The sequence below is a fragment of the Miniopterus natalensis genome, chromosome 11, assembly GCF_054644295.1.
Source record: "Miniopterus natalensis isolate mMinNat1 chromosome 11, mMinNat1.hap1, whole genome shotgun sequence".
In the NCBI taxonomy this organism is placed as follows: Eukaryota; Metazoa; Chordata; class Mammalia; order Chiroptera; family Miniopteridae; genus Miniopterus; species Miniopterus natalensis.
The window spans coordinates 11,117,035-11,140,104 of NC_142091.1; the positions used below are offsets into that span (position 1 = coordinate 11,117,035).

General features: G+C 51.4%; 1 protein-coding gene across 1 annotated transcript in view; it reads right to left on the reverse strand.

Moving 5' to 3' along the window:
• Positions 1-10,658: 10,658 nt before the first annotated feature.
• The window catches only part of TTC12 (tetratricopeptide repeat domain 12), a 43,708-nt gene continuing 31,296 nt past the window's right edge, over positions 10,659-23,070 (reverse strand). Inside the window, exons 14-22 of the mRNA XM_087821537.1 lie at positions 20,410-20,502; positions 19,355-19,415; positions 18,455-18,592; positions 17,650-17,748; positions 17,137-17,205; positions 14,517-14,618; positions 12,988-13,087; positions 11,885-12,110; positions 10,659-10,917 (exon numbers count right to left, since the gene is read on the reverse strand). Of these exons, the coding sequence (XP_087677663.1) occupies positions 10,842-10,917; positions 11,885-12,110; positions 12,988-13,087; positions 14,517-14,618; positions 17,137-17,205; positions 17,650-17,748; positions 18,455-18,592; positions 19,355-19,415; positions 20,410-20,502 (964 nt within the window). The 3' untranslated portion in view covers positions 10,659-10,841. The remainder of the gene's footprint in view (positions 10,918-11,884; positions 12,111-12,987; positions 13,088-14,516; positions 14,619-17,136; positions 17,206-17,649; positions 17,749-18,454; positions 18,593-19,354; positions 19,416-20,409; positions 20,503-23,070) is intronic.

Genomic DNA, 23,070 nt, shown 5'->3' on the forward strand with positions numbered 1-23,070 from the left:
ATACCCCAAAGACAGCATCAGAGGGAGGCCCCAGCTTGCTCTGGCTGCGGCAAGGGCACAACAACCTGCTGCTCCTCCGGCAGCCCTGCCTGCCCTGGCTGGCCCCAGCCTCCGCCCCTCCCCTCGGAAGCTTGGAAGATGATAGAGGACATTGCTGCCAGGGAGATCAGGTCTGCCAGGCGGTGAGCGCGGAGACTGAGAAGGTGAACTCTGCCAGGCGTGTTACTCTTGGCCCACCTGTTAAAACAGATAAGCTGTGGGTTCAAGCAACCCTGAGGCTTCTGAAGAATCTAGCAGAATAGATAGGCACACATCCCTATAGCAACTGGAACCATTAGCCTGGGCTCATTCCTTTCCCTCCGTCTCTCCTAAGCGGGACAGGACAAAAGCCTGGTATTCCTTGGCCAAGCTCTGGGAGAAGCTGTAGGGAGAGGGGACCTTCCCAAGGGTATGGTCACAGAGGCAAAGAACTCCTAGGTCCCTCCTTAATAAGTGGGTGATGCTTAAGGATTTGGAAAAGAGCAAGATCAACCTAGAGCCTGCTAATTTCTTTCCAGTGGTCTGAGTGCAAAAGTTTCTAGGTCCTGCCTGGCTGGGAAGATCACGGCCAGTGAGTAGAGGAGCGAGCTGGAGGGGAAGGCTCCACCTTCAACTGTCACTCCCACCCATGAACGGGAATGGGTGTGAATGAATGGGAGTGAGTGAGGTGGGTATAGTCTGACCATGACCCAGACCCACCAGAAGGGACAAGAAACATGTTCTGGCCACAGGAATTTTGCCTCAAGATGCTCTCTTTCCTATTGACATCAATCAAGAAATTTCATTTTAGCAGCTTAAGACTGGAAATTTTCTGGACTTGAACTTAATGTGTGTGTGTGTGTGTGTGTGTGTGTGTGAGAGAGAGAGAGAGAGAGAGAGAGAGAGAGAGAGAGAGAAAGAGAGAGGGGGGGGGATTGTTTGGGGGAGCCTGAACTTTTCAACCTGCTACATGCAAACCAGTGTGCTGGCAAAGCAGTTTTGTGACACTCTGGAAGATGCTGAAACCCAGTGTGAGCCTTTCCCCAAACCTGGATGACAAACTCTTTGCATACAGGGAAATTTCCCAATTTGTTCCCATTCTCCACTCTGCAAACATGTCACAGGACACCTGGACAAGTCCTGGCAGGTTCCAGCCTCTAGTAGCCTGTGTACTACAGGGAGGGCAAGGTTGGTCATAAGGAAGTAATGTGCAGAAAAATGGAACCTCTGCCCAGGAAGTAAGACCCTCCCGGAGAGAAACGGGTAACAGGTGGGAGGGGCAAAGCATGAGTCAGTTAAACCTGCATTCAAACCTGGGCTTTTCCCCTGCCACTCATTAACCGTGGGACCTGGTCACACCACCAACTCTCTCTGGGCGTCTCCATCTGTAAAATGGGATGATAATACAGTACTCATTTCAAAAGGTTGCTGTAAGGATTAACCTTTAAAAATACACCTAAATGAACAGTCATAAACAAAAAAAATGAACCAACTTAATCCTCACACATTATGCAAAAATTAACTCAAGATGAATTCTGGACTTACGTGTAAAATGTAAAACTATAAAGCTTTTAGGAAAAAAATGGAAGAAAATCTTCTGGACCTAGTGTTAGGAAAAAGTCCTTGGGCTTGACACTAAAAGCATAGTCCGTAAAAGAAAAAATTGATAAATTTGACTGACTCATTCATTCTGTGAAAGATCCTGTGAACAGGATGAAAGTCAGGCTCAGACAGAGAGAAAATATTTGCAAACCACAAATTTCATGACACTAATTTTCTAGACTCTATCAAGAACCCCCCAAATCAATGGTAAAACACAACAAAACACAACTATCCAATTAGAAAATACATGAACAGACATTTCACTGAATGAAAAGATGTTAATAAATGCAAATAGATGCATGAAAAGATAAATAGCGTTAACCATTGAGGAAATGCAAATGAAACCACAATGAGATATCACTACACACCAACCAGAATGGTTACGGGAAAAAAATAGTGACAACACCAGATGCCGGTGAGATGCAGGGGAACTGGGTCACTCGTGCGCCGCTGGTGGGAATGTCAGCTGGTACAGCCACTCTCAAAAAGTCTGGCAGCGTCCTAGCAAACTAAACATACCTTTACCATGCGGCCCAGTGATTGCACTCCTGGGCATCTGTCCTAGAGACATGGAAGTCTGAGGTCGGAGTCTGGCCAGGGCAGGGCTGGGACTCGGCTCCTGGTCCCTGCTGGTTAGAGTGGCCTTAGGAAAGAATGCACTGGAGCCACCTCCTGTAGCCTTCTGTGGATGAACAAACGGCAGTTCCCCGTCGGCCCTGCAGAGAGTGATTTTCTTTTCTCAGTGGCTCCGGCTACAGCAGCAAACAGCCCAGCTATTTGGAAGGTCCTTATTTCAAAAACACCATTTCCACTTCAGTTCCTGATCTGAATTTATGACTTCACTAGTTCTGAGAAGAAAAATAAAAAACCACATGTTTCCTTATTGCTTTTTTAATGATCCAGAGCCTCAGCTGTGTGGTCCATCCAGGACTAGGGATCCTACTCCGGTAGCACTTTAACGGAGGAAGGTGTCCCCAGCAGAGGTGTCCTCATCTGAGGGAAAGATGAGGCCAGGGCTAACTCTGGTTGCTGGAGGTGATGCTCCGGTGCTCTGAGAGGTAACTGCTGGTGGGACAAATAGGGCTGACCAAACTTCGACTGTTGACTGATGACTTCCAAAGTGCCCTCAGAAGAAAAGTCACAGCGAGTTCAATAGAAATAAAAAACACATGGGAGAAGCTCTGTTCCATCAGATATGATCCCTCCACTTATAAACTGCTGTGACACCAACAGCAATCCGACAGAAGCCAAGACTCTGAAATGCTTCCCTTCCCTCGCTCCCAGGGAACCAGGCAACCAAATACCTGCACTTTGGAGCAATGACCCCCATAATCCAAGGGCCAGGGTTTGGGGGACCTCTGGCCTCAGTGGATGTTCCCTGAATCCTTGATGTGGGTGTATAGATCAGGGGCCAAACCATGTTAGCTCCAGGTGGAAGTTTCGCTGGTGTCTGATTTGTTTGTCACCTGATTACGTCCTACCACTGTTATAACAGAGGTCAGGGAGGACGTTTCCATGTCACCCAAAGTCATTTTATATTGTCTAACACACTACTTTGGCACACAGTATGTGCCTAATAAATATTTATTGAATGAATGAGGAGCTTCTAAGGATCAGGCTGTCATTTAAAAGACCTTGGCTGAGGAGCTGCTGGATGTAACCACAGACCCTGGGCGCCCCTCCCCCCTCCCATCTGAGGGTGGACCTCAGGGTCTGGACATCTGAGCACCTCTGTTCTCAGAGAGACCCGGCCTCCCACACTCACCTCCCCCAGGCTGCCTCTAATGTGCCTGGCTGACCAGATGGGAAGGGAATCCTTGGCTGGGGGAGGTTTAGCTGTTATCTCACAGATGCAGCTGGATCAGCAAGGCTTTCAGATAAAACCTGAAGGGGTTCGAGTTTCATTTTTCCTCTCACGCCCAGGGAGCGAGTGAGGAGAACGGGCTACTTCACTGGGTTACAGTGGGGCCAGAACATTAATGGCAGGGGGACAGGGCTGGGCAGTGGGCGGGGGTCCAGGGAAGGGCCAGATTCTGGTCCTGGCTCAGCCGTGGCTTCCTCGGGAAACTGTGGACAAGACATTGACTCTGCTGGGAAATTATAATGCAGACCTGACAGGACAGGGCTCTGTGCACATGAAAGGAGCGCGGTGACATGAAAGCCCTTTGAAGAAGCTAAAAGAACGTTTCTGTGCGAGGCGATTTTTACCTCGCCATGGGAGACAGGCTGCAGGGCTGAGGGCTGAGGGCTGAGGGCTGTGCCTCACACACCAGGTTGTCTGTGTGGGCCTTTGAACGAGGCCCTTTGGCCCACATTTGCTCAGAAGCAGCATGAAGGGGACCATCCCATTCCACGTGCTGTGGATGTTATGAGGGACAATCGTGGTAGCGACCACATACTTCCCGGAGGGCAGGGGGACCCAGTGGCATGGGAGGTCTTTTGGGTGCCAAGACCAAGAGGGAAGCCACTGTCATTACTGGTGACGCACCCACAGGTTCTTGAGGACGTGGCCAGGCACAAACTCAAGGATGTGTTCTCCCGAATGACGTGTCCTTAGAGTAAGGCTATTAAACACCTTCTGTATACACCTAATTCATTTTTTCCTTTTATTTTTTAAAAATTTTCCTTATTGATTTTGAGAGAGAGAGAGACAGGGGGTAGAGAGGAACATGGATTTGTTGTTCCACTTATTTCTGCGTTCACTGGCTGCCTCTTGTGTGCGCCCTGAGGAGGCCTCGAACCCGAAACCTTGGTGTATCAGGACGACGCTCTAACCGAGTTACCCGGCCGGGGCCTAATTCTTTTTTTCTTGTCCATAAGAAAAATCTTCCAGGTCCTCCAACCAGAATCTAAATTCTAGTTGTAGAGAAAAAATAAAGACACAGAAATAAAGTATTTACAAGTGCAGGACACCTCAGGAGATGCAGAGCAGGTGCGCAGTGCGGGCTGACGTGGGCCCGTGCCGAGTGTAAGAGGGTCCCCGTGGGTTCGGCGCACACTGTCCCCAGTCCCGTTGCTTCACCCCCTTCCTCGGTTTCCTCATCTACAAAGTGAGAACGATAACAGTACCCACTTCATTACGCAGGAGCCAAACCCTAGTAAGTCTGTAAAAAGAGGCACAGCCACATTTATTGTGTGGGGCTTTCGGGACGTGTGGGATCTAGGGGGAGGGGAGGAGGCGTGGAGGTGAGCAGGAGCCAGAGCATGGGGTGAGCAGAGTGAATGCAGACATGGGGGGCTGGCCTAAGGAAAGGGGGCTCAGTGGGGAGTCACCACTCACAAATGGGCCTCAGGCTTCCATGAGGTGCTGGAGCCCTGTGACCCACAAGGACATGGGGACTCAGCGTCAGTACTGAAGACTGGCTAGCTCAGGTGGGGCCAGAGGATGGCCCTGAAACCAAACTGACTAAGGCAAGGCTCGGTGAGATCACACTGGATGTGCAAAGCCTGTGCGATGTTATTAGTATTTGAGGGGTAATGATAGATATGCTCATTTTAAATTATACCCGGAGCTTATAAGTCATAGATCTTACTCCTCAGCGCAAGGAATGTACATAACTCTCATGGTAGTTGAAGGTACTGTGAGTGCTTGACCAGCAAAATTTCAGAAAATTTAAAAAGCACGATGCTCTCACCACCCCTTTGTCCATCTGCACCCCACACCCACACGTGTGCACACACTGTACACCACGCGCACACAATACACCACGCGCACACGCCGCAAGGAGTCTGCCCTCTATCCCGCTGGCAGTTGTGAGAAGGTGCCCGACATAAGGAAAGTGGCATTTAAAAAGATTATTCTGGCTTCAGTGTGGAGGATGGCTTACAATTCGGAGTGAGACGGGGAGATCTGCCTGGAGGCTATTACAATAAGGCAAGTTAACCTAATCCAGTGCCTGTCTTTTTCTTATTTCCCCCAATATTGAATGTAGTGCCAAGTTCACCAAAGTCTAATCCCATTGAATAGGGGTCTCAATCCTTCATGCTTTCCTCTGCATGCCCCCCACCACCCCCAGCCCAGCCCAGCCCTCCACTTCTGCCAGCTGGTCTCCATCCTGGATAACACTGAACCTGGAAACCCGCTTCTCTATCCCCCACCTTCTGGCGGAGTCAGACCCTTCCAATCCTGATAAAAATCCTCATATTGAAGAATTCTGGGAAAGAGCACACGTGGATGTCCAGCCGGGGGCATCGATAAAAGCAGTGGACTCCAGTATAATGACAACAACGGCCACGGTCCCCTGAGGGCTACCATGGGCCCAGAGGATGCCGAGAGCTTTACTGAAATCATCCCATTTCATCCTTATGACAAACTCATAAAGCAGGTATTGTACTTCCCCACTCCCACCTTTTATGGCCAAGGCAATTAAGGGGCTCAGTGACAGAAGAGGTGGAGCTGGGCTTGGACCCAGGTGTCAGGACAGCTGCCTGCAGTCCGGCCACTGCACTTACTGCTTCCCTGTGGCTGCCTTGAGTCCCAACCCTTCTCTCTGCCCCTCTCTTCAGAGGGTTCTGCCCCATGGAAGCCAACTCACCTGGCCTTGAGGAGTCTTGATTTCCTTATTTGTAAATTGGACTGGGGGGTGCATGGGCTACATATTTTTGAGCATATATATATATGTACATGTATATATATATATATGTATATATATATATATTTAATCCTCACTTGAGGATATTTTTTCCATTGCTTTTCAAAGAGAGTGGAAGGGAGAGAGAGAAAAACATCAAAGTGAGAGAGACACATTGATTGGTTGCCTCCTGCAAGCACCCTGACCAAGGCTGGGGGTCCAGCCTGCAACCGAGGTACGTGCCCTGGACTGGAATTGAACCCAAGACCCTTCAGCCCGAGGCTGGATGCTCTAATCACTGAGAAAACTGGCTAGGGCACACTGCATTATATTTAGCAAATAAAATTAGATGGATTCCAATAAAACAGATATTGAGTTAGATGGTCCCTAGGTTATCTTCATCTTGGACATTCTAGAAGCCCCCGCCCCGTTCTGATATTTCTCATTACCTTGCTGCGCTTTGATCAGCCTAAATCCCCATTGCACCTGAACTCACCCATTTTTAGGTGGAAATTCATCTCTTGGCTGCAGAGATGGAGTCTACAAGTGCATGCTGTGTCTCGTGGACTCGTGGCTCGAGGGGAAGTGAGGGATCTGAATGAGCAGATGAGCTGCTGAATATTAAAGCATAAATGTGAACCTGGAGACAGACGTGTGACAGCAGCGATGCCCAGGCTGAGCTGAATGGGCACATCTAGCAGACCCCACACCACGTGGAGCATCTCCTTCATCCCACCACATGGGAGCCTGGTCACTGCTCTCACTACTCTGCTGGCACCCAGGGCCCCTCCCCACTCCAGACCAGGGCTGAGACTGAGCATCCAGAGGAGTCTGAGCCAGGCCCCAAGGCAAAATCAGACCCAGGGGCAGAATGCCTCCAGGGAGAGTCCATTCCTCATTTTGCTGTTTTGAACCTGAGATCAAATTTAAGGCAGCAGGCTTCAGATCACAGGAGCCCTGCCCTCCCAGGCTTCAGATCACAGAAGCCCCGCCCTCCCCAGCGCAGGGCAGCGGTCGGCCTGGGAGTTGTCCCAGGTGATGAGGTGCTGGTCAACTGTCTTGCTGTTACCCAGGTCCCCTTGCCAGGATGCTCGGGGGAGGGGGACCTCTTGCCCCCAGGGCCTGATGAGAAAGGAACCACAGATGTCCTGATGTACGTGTACTTGGATATGCAGTCCCTGGAATCAACAGGCTTTCCTGGTTTTAAATTGAGGACAAACAGCAAATGGCAGGGGAATATCTGTTTGGGGAGGGGATTTTGGGACATTGATCTTAGCAACTAGGGCCCTTCCGGTGTCCAGCTCCCAGTCCACGGCACACTAGGTCTTGCTGATGTAAATACAGCAGGCCCCAGTCACAGGGTCCCTGCCACCCACTGGTGAGCCCTGGGTGTGATCAGAACCCCAACCTGCCTGGCCTGGCACCTCAGAGCGAGTGTGAGAAGGCAGGTCACTGGCAGGCAGCTGGGTTTGGAGGGATCCCTGTGTTTGCCACCAGGCACAGGAGAGGAAATGCAGCCAGAACAGCCAGATAACTGCTTGCCTTAGTTAGGATGAAGTACATAAGAGGATGAGCAGATGTGAGGGTGGGAGAGGGCAGGTAGTGAGTTCCTGGTAATTTCTTGCCTAAAAATAATAGTCACTATTAAGAAAATGCCTTCTATTTTTTCAGTGACCTATGCCAGGAGAGCCATACGTTATAGCCAACCCACAGAACCCCATGTCGGGAGCATTGTTCCCACTTTATAAGAAAGGAAACTGAGGCTCAGGGAAACTGGATCCCTTCCTCGTGCCACGTGCAGTAATTGGAGGAAAGTGATTGGAGGAATGTTTTACATGCCGAAGCTGCAAACGCACGCTGGTCACATCCAGCTTCCCCACTTAGTGGCTATGTGGGCCTGGGTGAGAAGTATGTGCTGTGTCTGTCTTTATAGCTCAGTTTCTTGCCCATAAAGCGGAGGTGGCACCTACCTCTCAGGGGCTGTGTGAGGCAGGGCCACTAGGCACGTGGGACGGTGCCCAGCGCGGAGCGGAGCACGTGCTCAGGGTGTGGGCAGGACTTCTCCTTCCACAGGCCCCAGCCCAGGCCCGTGAGGACCAGGAGCCCTGGCCCTGGGGAAGGAAGTGAGCTGGGAGTGGGTTGGGTGAGAGTAAGTGATGGGCCCTCAGGACAGCCGGTATTTTCAAGGCTTCAGAAAATGTGGGAAGAGGCTGCAGAGGGTTAAATGCCACCTGGCCTCAGGGTGCCGCCGATGGGGCAGCTCTTCTCCAGTCTCCGAGGCAAGCTCCTGTCCCCGCAGACCCTCGTGGAAGACTCACAACAGCATCCTGGCCTACGGTAGCATGTCCTGCCCCTCCTGCTATTTTCTCCCAACATGTGACCTCAGTCCTGCCTCTGTCCTCTAGACCTGCCGTCGTCATTGTTTAGGACAGCTGGTCACCATCAGTTACCTAATACCCCTGTGGTGGCCTCAGCGTGGTTGTCAGCTTCGGTCTTGGTCACCCCTCAGGATGGGCATCCCAGCTCCTTGCCTGTGGAACCAGCAGACTGCTTCCGCGGATAAGCTGTGACCCTGAGGCTGGACGGTGCAGTGGCTCCCGGCACAGGAGGCGAGCCCTGTCTTCAACATGTCATTGGCTCTTCCATGCTGCCCAGGAGCCGTGTGGTGGCGTGTGGCAGAGGTAACAGATGGAGGGCCGGCCCCGCACGGGAGCTGGCGACCACCAGGATGTGACACATCTCTTTCCACCTGCGAGGAGGCAGCTCCTCGGGGCAGCAGCCTCCTCCAAAGCAGAGGATGCTGCTCTCGGCAGCTCTCTGAAGCAAAGATAATATAATTCGATATTCCCCACTCTTTGGGAAGAGATTACATGTATAATAGCCATTTTCAAGAGCCAGGGAGGAGGGGTGCAGCCAAAGAGGGGGAGGAGGAGGGCAGGGACTTCAAATCAGAGGAGCCAGCCCGCTGGTTATGCCCAGGCAGCCTTTCCATTTTCAAAGCTCCACTGAATTCTCTCGAAAACAGCACACTTTGCAGCCTCTGATTTTCTTCTCTGTGCGGTTTAGCATCAAGCCATCTCCTTTGCGATTCAGTACCCTCTTCAAGTGTGCCTGTCTGCATGACGGGACTAAGTGGGCAGGTCTGGCCTCCACTGCACCCTGTCATCTGCTTGCCACCCAGGGCAGTGCGATGGCACCATACACAGAGCTCCAGGGACCTCACTCAGGCCCCACAGGTGCCTGAACCCGCAGCGAAGGTCTTTGGGCTACTGATTTCATTCCAGCCCCCAAAGTGCCAATGATCTGTCTGGGTTTCAGGCGCAAAGTTCTTAATATAAGCTAAGAGCCACCTCACTTGTGAAAAACTACTTCTTTGGGTCTGATGAACAAGATCTTCTAGGAGGAGGAAACCTTCCCTGCATGGTTCAGAAATTGTCCAGCTCTGATTCCTTAAAGAACACGTGTTTTACCTCTTCCCAAGCCCCTCAGATTTAACCCACTGACATCATAGTCAACTCCCTCAACCTCGAGATGGAGCCTGATAATGTTCTATCTATAATATAGAGCACTTTATAATTCCCAAAGTACCTTTACCTCTAAAACGTCATTTAATCTTGACAGCAATGCAGGAGATAGGTGGGGCCAGTAGTAGCCTAGCTTTAACAGAAGCAGCCACCAAAGCTCAGAGAGGTTAAGAGACTTGCCCAAAGTCACATGGCTGCCGGGCAGCAGGGTAGGACCATAAGTCTTTGGAATTTTGGTTCGGGACTCTTGGCATTCGCTGTACCATACAGGTCCTGCCTCCTCCCCTAAAGGGGTCAGGCACGAGTGTACTGAGAAGTGGAAGAGTTGTGTCACTTACTGGACTTTTCACTTAGGGACTTGGGGTCCAGAGGTGGCCCCGACAGTGTGAGAGTGGACCTGGGGCAAAGGCAAAGGAGCAGAGGCTTTGGGGCATGGGATGAAAATGCAAGGTACACTAGGGAATAAAGTCTGTATTTGTGAGAGTCCAGTGCCGAAACAGAGCCCCTAACACACAGAATGGGGTGATCACATCATCAGGTGGGCTGGAGGAGGAAATAGGCAGCATTTCCAAGAATGATGCCAGATTGTAGAGAACTCCCTGCCAGGGGAGCCGCTGCCCACCACTGGACCTGCTGCGTTCAAGAGCATGTGCCACAGGCCAGGCCAGGCTGTGGGAAGCTGTCCCACTGCAATGCTGCTGCAGCTGGCTCCTGAGTTCCAGAGCCAGAAGATGGACACTGAAACGCTGCAGCCGAAAACCTGATGCTTCTAGCATGCCACCAGCAGCAAGCAGCAAGAGGGGAGGAAGGGCGTGGGGCTGGCAGAACACAGTTCCCATCGAGAACTGTTGCTTATAAGGGAGTCTGGGACACGTGGCTTTTCATGTGCTGGAGCCCAGCCTCTGCAGGATGGGAAGGGACTTTACAAGGAGGGCAAAGGGACGCAGGGCAGCCAGTGCAGTTCCCACCACAGCAGCCAGCCTGATGCCCTCTCTCGTTACCATGAAAACCAACTGGCACGTACCCTGAAAGGCAATATTCCGTTCTACAGTGGCTATTTTAGGTCTTTATTAGCCAGGAACAATCCAGAGCATACAGTCGTGGGTTTGCACAGACACCACGTCTCTCAGGAATCCTTGATGTACTTCACGGTAGAGTTGAGAATTTCCATCCCATGAAGCTCTCTCAGCTGAGCAGCAAACCTGTCACAATCAGAACACAAGCTCCAGGACATCTGTGCAGAATGCTGCGGCCCCCAGCTGCCCCCTCAGTGGACCTGGCTGGGAAGTTGGAAGGGACCGTGGCTGAGCCCTCAGGGAGGCCTGTGGACACTGCCAACTCTTGCTGGGAGTGGCAGGTATGGCAGGCTGACCCGATGGCACCTTGCTCTGGGAACCTCCCAGCGGGCAGCCGCTTTAAGCTCATGCTAGCTAAAGGCATGTGCTTTCTGTGGAAGAAAGATTTTATCCATTCCTCTCATTTGAACAATCAGACAGAACTTGAAAGGACTTTTGATATTATCCACCCACCCCTCTCACTCCACGGAGGAGGAACCAGAGGCATGAGGAGGTAGAGGAAGGGGCCAGGCAGCCAGACGCCCTCCTGCCAAGGAAGGCACCCCCACCTATGCCGGGCTCCATCACTCGGCCACAGGTGGCACCTTCCGGGAGCGTGAACAACTAGGTGTTTAGAGCAGGACCAGAGCAGGACAGTGTGAGCCGAAGAGGAGCAATGGACAGTTAAGGCAAAGCTGTCGCGCCTGGCCTGTCCGCCTCTCGCTTTGGTTTGCTCCAGCACAAGGATGTTACCTTCGCTGGACCATCTCCCGCAGGCTTAGGCCCTGGGCAAAGAGAATGAAGTGGGGGTGGAGGGGAGGGAGAGAGGAGAGATGGTGGGGGGAAAGGAAGACTGGAAAGAGGAGAGAAGGCTGGAGAGGGAAGGAGTGGGATGGAGAGAAGACAATGGCGGTAAGCACAGGGGCAGCCCCATCGGAGGAAAGTCTTCCCTCTCTGGGCGGATCTGAGGGCCGGTTCCCTCAGGGTAGGCTTCCTCCGGCAGGCAGCTACTGGGCCCAACCCTGTCTGCAGGAGGATGCCAGGGCTCCCTGGGGCAGAGTCCCAGCCAAGGTGGCACCTGCCCCTCTAAACCGCGACCAAGGGCCCAGCACACCTTGGCTCGGCCGTGCACAGCTTCCCCAGAGCGATCCCTGCGTTCAGCTGCACTGCCATCTCCTGTGCATCACCACCCGCAAGCTTCAACAAGACCCGCACGATGTCCGTGTTCAGCAGGGAGGATGCCACCTGCGGCACCTCCATGCAGTTCCCCAGGCAGAGCGCGGCGTTGCCCACGAGAATCTCATCCTCAGAGCTGAGCAGCGTCATCAGGACACTGAGCTCTACAGGGAGGGAGGAAAACATGCACTGGTCCCAGGAAGCTGGCAAAGGGACATGAGGGGCCAAGGGGGTGTCAGTGGATGCTGAGCTGCCCGGGGACTCTGACAAAGGCCATGTCACTCCTTCATTCAGCTAAAATGGGTTGAGCACCACTGGCTCCTTGCTGTCTCTGACGTATCACAACACAGGTGGTATGGGGATGAATGCTACCTGGTAGGTACACAGGGCTGTCTTATCTAAAGTCCCTGGCCATAACCTCTACTCTCCACCTGACAGCGCCCAAGGGGAAGGCTAGGGGCCCGCACCCTGGACCACAGGGCAAGCAACAAGGCCCAGAAGAAAGGCTCCTGTTCACATGGCGGGGCCCCAGCCAGCTCCCTCCCCGCACATTCCAGAGGAGGTAGGGAGGAGATCACTAGCAGGCTGCCTTGGCTGGAACCCTGCTACTGATGACCAAAGCTAGTCTCAGTCACTAGATCAAAGCTAGGCTCGGACCCTGATGATTTTCCTTGTTCACTAAATGTTGAAGCCGTTTCTCCCCCTTTCCCTGGTAAAGAAGAGAACCCATGATAGGCGGGTCTAAGCAGAATGCTGTAGAGACAATTTCAGTTTAAGTTGGTGACAGGAGGTAGCTCCCGGTTCCGACCCTGTTGCCTGAGTCTGCAGCCTGGGCCTGCTACCTGTGCCAGCTGAAGGCTAATTAAATGCTTTCAGAGGGGGAGGTGAGATGACACCTGGCTCTGTAAATGCTGCTGAAGTCCAGGCGAGTAGGGGCTTTACACTACGTCTCTCCTCTCTGCTCACCTGCAGCTCCCTTTGCTGCTTCCAGTGTGATCAACCTCTGGGGTGTGGGGTCCGCTTAACGGAAGCGTCACTTACTCTTATCCAGTCTTATTACTTCCTCTCGAGCTTCATGGTAACTGTTCGTGCAGATGGCGAGGGTCTTCACAGCATAACGCGAGGCAGTCTGGCCTCCCGCCTAGACTTGCGAGTGAAATTAGAAAAATACTATCAGTCCTGTGACTGCTCTTGGCCAGAAACCGCAGTGAGTAGCTGTGACTGTACTAGTGGCTTCCCGAACGTCTAAGAGAGTCCACTGAGAAGGGGCATGTTTGCTGGCGAGCAGGCCAGACCCGGCTGGAAGGAGCGTCACTCACATCTCCTCTTCCAGCCCACACCTGGGTATGAGGCAGGCCTGTCATATTCACCTGAGCAATTACCTGTGCAAGGCTTTATGAGAGAGTGGCTGAGAAGAGAAACCGTCGACTGACAGATCTACCAAAGAGGGAGGGAAGCCCCAGCTCAGTTCAGCATCTGAGAATGAGGCTCCCTCGCTAAGGCCGTCAGGCTCACAGGCCTGCACGCGAAGCATCACGATCCTACATCATTTTAAGAGGTGACAACTGTCAAATCATATCCCCCAAATCACCCAATCGTCTTTAAATGCACGGTGCATGCATGTCCGCGTAATACACGTGTATGCGTGCAATCGGCAGCCTCTGGCAGGTTGGCAAGAGTCGTCCCGTGGATGACGGTCTTCATCCAGTGGCAGCTGAAGCTCAGGCTCGCTGACCTGCCCTCCCAACACTGCCCCACCCCACAGCAGAGCACGGCCCTGGCCCCACAGAGCCCAGAGTTCTAGGAATAAGGCTCCCATGGGGTCACCGCACTAACATGGGTGAGTGACCCCCACTGGGCACATACGTCATGGGCAAGATCCAGAGGTGGCAGCTGCGTAAGTCCCCTTGCCCATTCAGGTGAGTCTAGTTACCTGCTGTACCTACTCCATTAGATTCACTGCACTCATGTTACAAGGAAAATGTGAACATCCTTTTGTCACATGGTAACTGCACCCTACAGAGTCATGAGTGGAGTTACATCCAACCTTCTCCAGACAGCTGGATAAAGCACTGTGAGCAGGAAAACACAGCAAAGTAAAGGGCCTGAGAAAGCTTGTTGAAAGTTACTCATACCATGTTTGCAAGGACAGAAGCCACTCACGTTTAAGACAGGCTTGGGCGGTAAGTGGTTTCTCTGGATGCATCTAATGAACAGTCTACTTACTTACTTATTGACTTATTTGAAAGGAAGAGGGAGTGAGGGGGAGAGAGAGATTTGTTGTCCCACCCATGCATTCACTGGTTGCTTCCTGTCTGTGCCCTGATCAGAGATGGAAGCTGCAACCTTGGTGCATCGGGACGATGCTCTAACCAACTGGGCCACCCGGCCGGGGAGCAGTTTACTTTTATTTTTCCAACAATCTTTTGTTGAGGTTCAGAGCACACTCCGCGCAGACAGGCAGAAGAGACTCCCCCATTCAAGTTTAAAACCTAGCAGGGGTGAAAGAGCCGCACCTCAGTTCTGTTCCCCAAATAAACTAAGATATTCCTGGAAATTCCATTATTTACCTTCAGGAATTTAATCATTTTCTTCACCACCCCTGCTCTGAGGGCCTCCTCGACAATTTTCAGGGAGGAAGGAAGGGTGCGGCTGAGAACGCCCGCAGCTCTCTGAGGGGAGCAGAAAGTTAAAGGGTAATTAAAAGTTCTTTTCAGAGAAGCTGAAAACCTTTAAAGTTAACAAGGGTGAGGTAAAACAGTCATTAATATTGGAAGCAAAATTTTCACCTTGATTTTAAAAATGCGTAATGGCGAAGTAATAGACAGCAAGCACTGTTGTTTGTAACATGGGCGTGGGGAGGCCATTCAAAGGGCTGCAAACATTGCCCCGGCACAGGGAGGCCAGTTTATTTCCCTTCACACAGGGCCCCCGTTCACCGCTGGGCAAGCGCTGCCTGGACACTCCGCAGCGCCAACACCAGCACCATGGTGAACTTCCTGGGTCGATCCTCTGTGTCTGTTAGCTTTTCCTTTACCTGTTCCGAATCTCTTTCTGTTCTATTTTCTGGGAGACTTCGGTTCTAATTTTCTATATAGCAAGCTGTTACTACAGTCGGCTATACTACTACTTTAAATTTTTCTGAGGATACAAATAATAGTTATGTTTTTTCCTACTTCCTATACAATCTCTGTTGCATTTTTTTAAAGTCAATTTTTCTGTTTATCTTGTTTTTTCTATTTACGAGTATGGCTTTCCTGAAATGTCTGGTGACCCTCGCTGCCAGTCACATTTACGAAGGAGGTAATAAAACATGTTTCGGTGCGCTGTGTTTATGGGAGGTTGCAGCGAGCTGGTGGAAAGTGGTACTCCCCAGCACTAGACAGCAAATGTCTTCTCTGGTCTTCTCATGCTTTTGCAGAAATGTGCTGAGATTTGATGCCCGAGGGACAGAGCTTGGCGGCGGAGTGCAGCCCCCTCGCTCACACTTCTGCCCCCTGCCGCACCTGGTATTTTGAAGTTTCTGCCTTCTCCAGGTTACTGCAGGACAAACCTGTGACCTTCCCAGCTGCGTTCCCCGCAGTCTGCGCTCTACACCAGGGTTTCCCCAGCTCTGCCTTCTTCTTGTGGCGATTTTCCACCTTCCAGAAACTACTGACCCCTGGTGTCCTCTTGCTTGTTCACTTTGTCAATGTGGGTTTCTACTTTATTCCCCTAATGCCTTTAGTCTTGTTTTAATGAGATCTCTGGAGGGAGAAGGCATAGACTTGTGTACTAGCGTATTATCAGTCTTGTTTCCCTGTCTGCTTCCCATGGGTGCTGGAACGCTGCCACAGTTGACAGCCAGATCTCTTTCCAGGCCCAAGACAGTGAGAGCACCCCACGGAAGGATGGATTCCCCTGCTGAAGCTGCTTCCCCACTCAACACACCAGCCTGCACCCAACTGTGGCACATGCAGAGTCCTGGGGAAGTCCGGCCAAGAGAGTCCTTGAAAGGTTAGCATGAAACTAGTGTTGAGACCATCAGAAAGGCCCAACTATCCAAGAACAATGATGCTCACACCTTTTGGGGTCATGGATGTTTTCTGAGGATCTGATGGGAGTTGTGTTGCCCCCTACTTGAGAAAATGCACATACAATCAGAATTTTCCACACAATTGCAGGGGTTCCAGGGAACTGCAGACCTGCCACACGTTCCTAGAGCCCAGGTTAGAACCCTTCACCCTATAACGCCTGAGCTGACTTCAGGGACGTGTGGCCATGCCAGCTCCAAAAAGGATATAGTGGATCTACTCAGAATTCTTACCACCACCCTGAAATGGGTCCCCTGTCTGTGATCTTTGAAGTGCTGGTTTCCCAGGCTGCCTTGGATGTGACCCAGTTGTTTTTCTGGGCTTTAGAGCCCTGAACTACTAGGTGGGAAAGTTGGGGTGATTCCTGATGTGAGTTGAGCACATCCTAGGATGATGGCAAAGAGCCTCCTGAACCACACACCTTGTTGACTGGCTATTTCAAGCCAGAACTAGCCTGTGTGGCCAGCTACTTTGGTCAGTAAGGTGTTTAAAATTACTCAAATTAATGTAAGTGCAGACACGAGTTATCTCGTGACCAATCAGCAATGCTTGCACATGGAAATATGTGTGCTCATGACCAGTCAGCAAGGTGTTAACATTCTCCTAATGCACTGTGCTAGCCATCGGCTTTCTCAGTTTTCTTATCCAAATGTCAGAAATGGAAGTTAAAAAGCCATTCCAGCATGCACTCCAGGGGGGCTGAGGCGATTATGCACAGACAGCCTCTGGGATCACTGGCTTCAAAACATGGGTTTGGTGTTGATTATGGAAAAAGAGATTCTGCATAAAATCACGTGACCTGTTCCATTTGCACAAGGATATCTTGAAATAGGACAAATCAATGAAGCCCCAGACCAGACAGAAAAGGGCTCCTGGACTCCAGGGGCTCTGTAGATGAGCACTGGGTGGGGGTCACCAAATCCCATGAAGCTGAAGGCGAATTTGATGTTTGTGTGATTAGGGGCACCATTCTGAGGAGCATGTCCTCCCTGTCCCTCAGAGAGCTGGCAGAATCTCCAAGGTGTGGTGGCTTCAAAAGGGTAAGATACACCAATATTAGAATGACACAAAAGGGAAACAAAGGATGCTGATCCTGGGTCTCCTGGGAGAATCTTACTGTGAGGATTCCTCCGTCCTGGCTGTTCAGCAGAGACATGCACCGCCTGCTCACCTCTGTGGCCCAGACCTGCAGTGATGGGGCAGAAGGGGATGGGAATGATCTGGTAAGCTGAGTCCTCTATGGAGCTCCCTCTGAGCATCCGCCTAGAGCTGACCACCTCCTGCTCATCACGGCCACACTCCCTCACAACACCCTCCACTGCTCTCCACTCATGACAGGGCGACACCTTGAGGGCAGGAGCACATTTTATTTGACTTTGTTAATGCAGAACCTAGCACCATGCTCAGCACATCCTGGACACTCGATTTTCTGAATGCACCTGACCGAGTGACTCGCCCATTCCTCAGCGATGCAGAGACTGAGTGTCCACCCAGCTTTCCCCATTCCCACTGCATGCTGGAGTCCATGGCTTCCAGCTCTTGGTGAAAATGAGGACAGTTCTATGCAATAGAACTGTCCCAGCATTTAGGTTGTCCCAGCGTTCCAGGTAGGGAGAAAAGAATACTGTACCTCAGAGACAAAGGGGGACTGAAGACACAGGTTCATCATGAGTCCCAGGAGTGCATATAAGATGTCCCTGAACAGGTCCACCTCCTCCTCACACCTGGCCTTTGGAAACAAAACAAGGTAATCCATGACCTTTCTGCCTGGCAGTTTTTCAAAATATGTGTATTTTTTTATTTAATTGATTTTAGAGAGAGAGCAAGGGAGAGGGGGAAAGTGAGAGAGAAACACTGATCATCAATGTGAGAGAGAAACATCGATCAGCTGTCTCCCATATGGAGATCGAACCCACAGCCTCTTGGTATACGAGACAATGCTCCAACCAACTGAGCCACACCTGTCAGGACTGCGTTGCAGCTTCTGAAGTCATCCCTGTGAAGTCGACACTATCGCCTTGGCAATAGTCTCAGCATTACTCAAACTCCCTGCATTGCCAATGTCATGAACCTACATGACGCTGGGAGGTTAGAGACCAGGGTAAGAGTTGGCGTCAGTTCGGAACAGTAACAGGAGTCTCTAGGGCCTCTGCCATGTGACTGGTTCAGCCTGGTCCTGTGTTTAAACTGAAAAATGAGCTGCTCAAATGGGTGGCCAAGCTGACTCTGCCAGGAAAGCCTTCAAAACTCTCCAGGGAGAGCGGGGCCTGATGTGGAGGGCTTGCTAAGGCAGCCGGCCATAAATCTATGGTTATAGAAGGAAGAGCCACTGGCTCTAGCACCCTCAGAATTTTTGGAAAATCTAGATAATGAAGAAGAAGCCAACACCCCCAAAGCAGATAAGAGACCAGCTTTAAGTGGAAAATCTAAAATACCATGAGATCCAAGCAGGCATCCCCAAATTCTTGAGAGGCAGACACCTGTCCTCGGGTGGTAGCATCAGCGCTGAGGTTTCCCATGACGGCAATACACTGGCTGAGAGCTGAGGTGTTAGCTACCTTGGGATCTCTCCTCTGAAAGTGAATGGAGAGAAAGCAAATGAGTAGAGAGTGGGCAGATGGTGCCCACATCATCTCTAGGGCACCCCTCATTCACCAAAACGTCTGAGAGCCAGAGAGCACAATGTCACCTCAGGGCATCAATGGGGTCGTGCTGGCCATAAGGTGCAGGCACACAGGGGTAACTCCAAAGCACGCTGGCCTGGGACACAGAGGCCTAGGGCTAATCCCAGGGACATCACCAGCCAGGCTGGAGAACAAGGGCAGTCCAACCATTCTCAGAGCTTCTACTTCCACACCTGAAGTACTGGGCTGTGGACATGCTAAGGTCCCTTGACCTCTCTGGCTCACCAGGGACAGCATCTGGTAACAGTTTACTCTCCTAGAACTCCCCCACCCCCTGACTCTTTCCTGCCTCCTCAGCTCAAATCACCACACTTGCCCTGATGACTTTCATTTAGGGACAGGGCTGCACACAATCGTTACGATGAGACTTAGATTCACCAGGGGACTGATGAACATGACAACCTCTCTCCACCTCCGCCTGAGGCAGAGTCCACTCCAGCTTTCTCTCCCCTGTAATAAGCTGCGCATATGCCACCTCCGCGCGTCCTAACTATGGCTGCTTTACTAACAAAGAACTGTGTAAGTTCCAGCAGTGGATAAATGATGAAGGGGCCCGAGAGACACCGGGAGTTCTGGAGTGTAACTGTGTTTAAAGGCTCTGCTCATGCTCCTGAGAGCCTGTCAGAGATTATAAAAATGAGACCTGCTCACCAGAACACCCGTGAGAGCCGGGAGTACACCTGCGAGGCTGGCCTGGAACCAGACTTGGAATCTGTTGAGAAAACATCAGTCATGATTCATTTCTACATTGCACAAACTATAAGAGAAATACAGGGTCTCAGGTAGTGTGGTGAAGTCACAGACTCCAGGCCCCTGTGCTGTGTCACGTGGCTGGATGGCTCATTCGGAAACAAATGAGAATGTCCCAGGTATATAATGCGGCTTTAATTTCTCTAAGTCTGAAGAACTGCCTTTGATGTTAAACATCAGATCTCAGGTGGCAGCACATATACAGAAACTGCTGGAATCCATGGGCTTCTGCCAAACTGACTTACCACAACCCCTGCCCTCCCCTCGCTCTGGGTCTGCGCAGGGTGCTGTGCGAACAGGAAGCGTGTTTCCCGCCACAGCCACGAGGACGCCCCACGTGTGAGCGCAGCCAGCGCAGTCCCAGCCTGTGCGGGGGCCTGTCTAGGAGCACAGGCGGCTCTCCCTCATTATGATCATTTCTAAGCAAGATGTCCCAAAGGTGGTGAGAAAATTAAACGAACAAACAAGAGGCACTGAAAATAAAACACTTAAGAATTACGAGAGATGTAAGATGTTTACTGTCTTCCCCAGCAGCTAAGCAAGAAAAAGGGGCGGGGAGGATGGTTACCCATAACGCCACCGGCAACCCGAGAGCAGGCTGCGGTTCACTGTGCTCCCCTCTCTCGCGGGTCCATGCACAAGCGCTAGGCAGTTCCCATCAGGTGCTGATCAAGGGAAGAAGCTTCTCTAACACACAGTAGGCTTGTTTACTATAGGTACTGTTTTAAGTATGTTACTGCTTCCAACCCCACTGAGCGCGGGGTGCCCCTGCCCCCAGGGGCTGGGCAGGAGCGGCGCCCATGCCCCGGGGAGGCAGCAGCCCTCCACTCCGTGAACCCTGAGGCTCAGGGCCCAGCCTCCCCGCCTTCCCGTACGCCATACGCCCCACATTCTAAAATACCAGACCGTCAACAACCGTTCACTAAGAAGTATCAGCTTCTGTAAATAAATGTTACCTTTCTTCCAGAGCCAAGTCTGTGAGCAGTCCCATGGCCAAGGCGGCCCTCTTGTCTGAGAATTCAAGAAATGACACCAGGGCTTCCAACAATCTGCAAAAAATCCAGAACCCCCTCAGAGAGGGCAGAGGGCTGTCCTCCGACTGACAGCATTTCCAACAAGGGGGCCTTGCAGGGAGGCCAGGGAGGAGTCAGCATCCAGGCCCGGCTCCTGGCCGACCCCAGTGAGACAGACTGACCTACAAGAATGGCTCTATCACCTAATGTGAGGTCCCAGGGGGTTGAACAGTTTTAACCAAAGGTCACTGATTATCAGACGACTTGGAAGGAATCACTGGGGCTTCTGTCATGTGACACTGGTTCAGCCAAGTTCAATCACATAAAGGACATCTATTTTTTTTTAAAAATAAGTCTTGATTGATTTCAGAGAGAGGAAAGGAGAGGGAGAGAGAGAGAGAGAGAAACATCAATGATGAGTCATTGATCAGCTGCCTCCTGCACGCTCCTGACTGGGGATCCAGCCCACAACCCAGGCATGTGCCCTGCCTGGGAATCGAACCCTGATTGCCTGGATCCTAGGTCAGCACTCAACCACTGAGCCACACCAGGCCAGGCTAAACGACATCTAAATGGCATGCTTACTAATGTGCTGATGACTACAGTAGGAGGGCCCCCTAATGAAGTGGGGGATGGAATAAAGATTTCACAAGGTTTTGACAGGCTGCTGAATATGTCAGATGAAATTTAATACAGTTAAACTCAAACTCCTCCACTCAGAGCTGGGAATTCGGTATAAGTAACAGAATTGGGAGACCTGGTTTATAACTGGTTCATATGAAAAAGATTTAAGGGTTATTAGGTAACTGCAAACCCATCATGAGCAAATTGTCTGCTGGAGTTGCCAAAAAAAACCTAATGCAGCTTCAGGCTGCCCTAATGGACTGAGCAGTCCCCGGATGAAGTTGGAGCCACGTGTCCACCCAGCAAACCCATACTCAGCATCCAGTGGGGTGCAGTGCTGAGCACCTGGGCTCCCACAGTGACACGTGTGTTAGGTGATATGTCAGAACCAGATTCATGTAAAGTGGGCACAGAGTCTACCTGGTGGGCAGTGTGGGAGGGTGGAGGTGAAGGCGGCTTCAAATTGCAGGTGACATTTCAGCTGTCACTTGAATGTGGAGTGCTGGCTTTCTGTTCACTATGTGCCAGGCAACGTGGTAGGTTCTGGGGCCACAGTGATGAAAACAGACAATGTCGCAGCTCCAAGGAACTCGCAGGCCAATGTCAGGCACACGGGACTAGAGCAGGAATTTCAGGGACAGCACAGAGTTCACAGGCGATGAGGCATCAGACAGCAGGGCACACATGGGGACTGCTAACAGTTCTTCACAACCAGTGCTTAGGGTGTGAGGAGAGGACAGGGAGCGGAGAGGGTGCAGAGCTGGACAGGCCAGCTGGGTCCTGGTGGGCCATCTGTGGCCCACTGGAAAGTCTATTCTACGCCGCAGGACTACATGTCCCCAGTGTGGCTGGGAGAGGACTTACTTGGTAGTGGTGCGGGGGGAGGCAGATTCTTGAGCCCAACTCAGTCTCTAGTGGACAGAGGCTGCACTTAAACAAAGTGCCAGGTGATTCCTGCTCTAAGTGAGGGAACTGGGTCTTTTTCAGTTTAAGCACCCTGGTTTCCCTGTGGTTTGACTTCCAGATCCAGCCTAGAACAAGCTGCAGAATCAATCCAGTAACACAGATGTGGATGACTAGCGCCCACGCTTCTGACCTTCAGGGACCCCACCTGATGGGCTCTTCTCTGCCTTTTCCTCATGGCATTCAGTCCCATCGATGCCATTTTTCTAGCCCTCCTACCCCTTGGCTTTTTCCTTCTTGGATTCCTTTTTGAGCCCCCTTCATGCTGTCACCTTCCACGTCAGGGACCCCAGGGTCCTACTCTGGGCCCTGCTCTCATCCATGGTCTTAGTTATCAGCCATAAACACCTCTCCCCGAAAGTTCTAGAAGGAACATCTTCTACACCACGGACATCTCTATTTCAACACCATGAGTGTCACAAATTTAATCATTCAAAGTGGCTTTCAAATCAGACCGTCTGCCTGCATTTTCTGTCTTCAAAGGTGGCATTTCCATCCCCCGAGTTGCCTAAGCCAGCATCCTGGGAGATCCCTGGCTGGCCCCCACATCTGTAGACAGTGCACTGTCAGTCCCACCTCCTCAGCAGCTCCTGCATTCCTTTCCTCTGGCTCCTTTCCAACGTCTCTCTCCTGTCATTCCTTCTAGGTCACTGAGCAGCTCTCTTCTCCACTGTACGTCTGTTCTGCCTCCACCCTGGTCCAGTCTTAACCTTTAGTCTTGGCAATCCGTTTTCCCCTTCGTGGACTCCCTGCCTCCTGTCCTACCTGCCCCAATCCAGCCTCTGCTGTGCTGCCAAAGGAGTTTGTCTAACATGCTATCTGTCCTGTTATTTTCCTACTGAAAACACTAACGTGATGATTGCCTATGAGACTAGTTCTCCAGCTGCTGAGAAATACAGTGCTTTGCTGATAAGCAGATCAGAAAATGAATGGTCTAACGTACCAATTAGACCAATGTACCAATAAATTCACTTTCGTGTCAGTTTAGGACTCTGAGCTTAGACTCTGAAGAGAGCA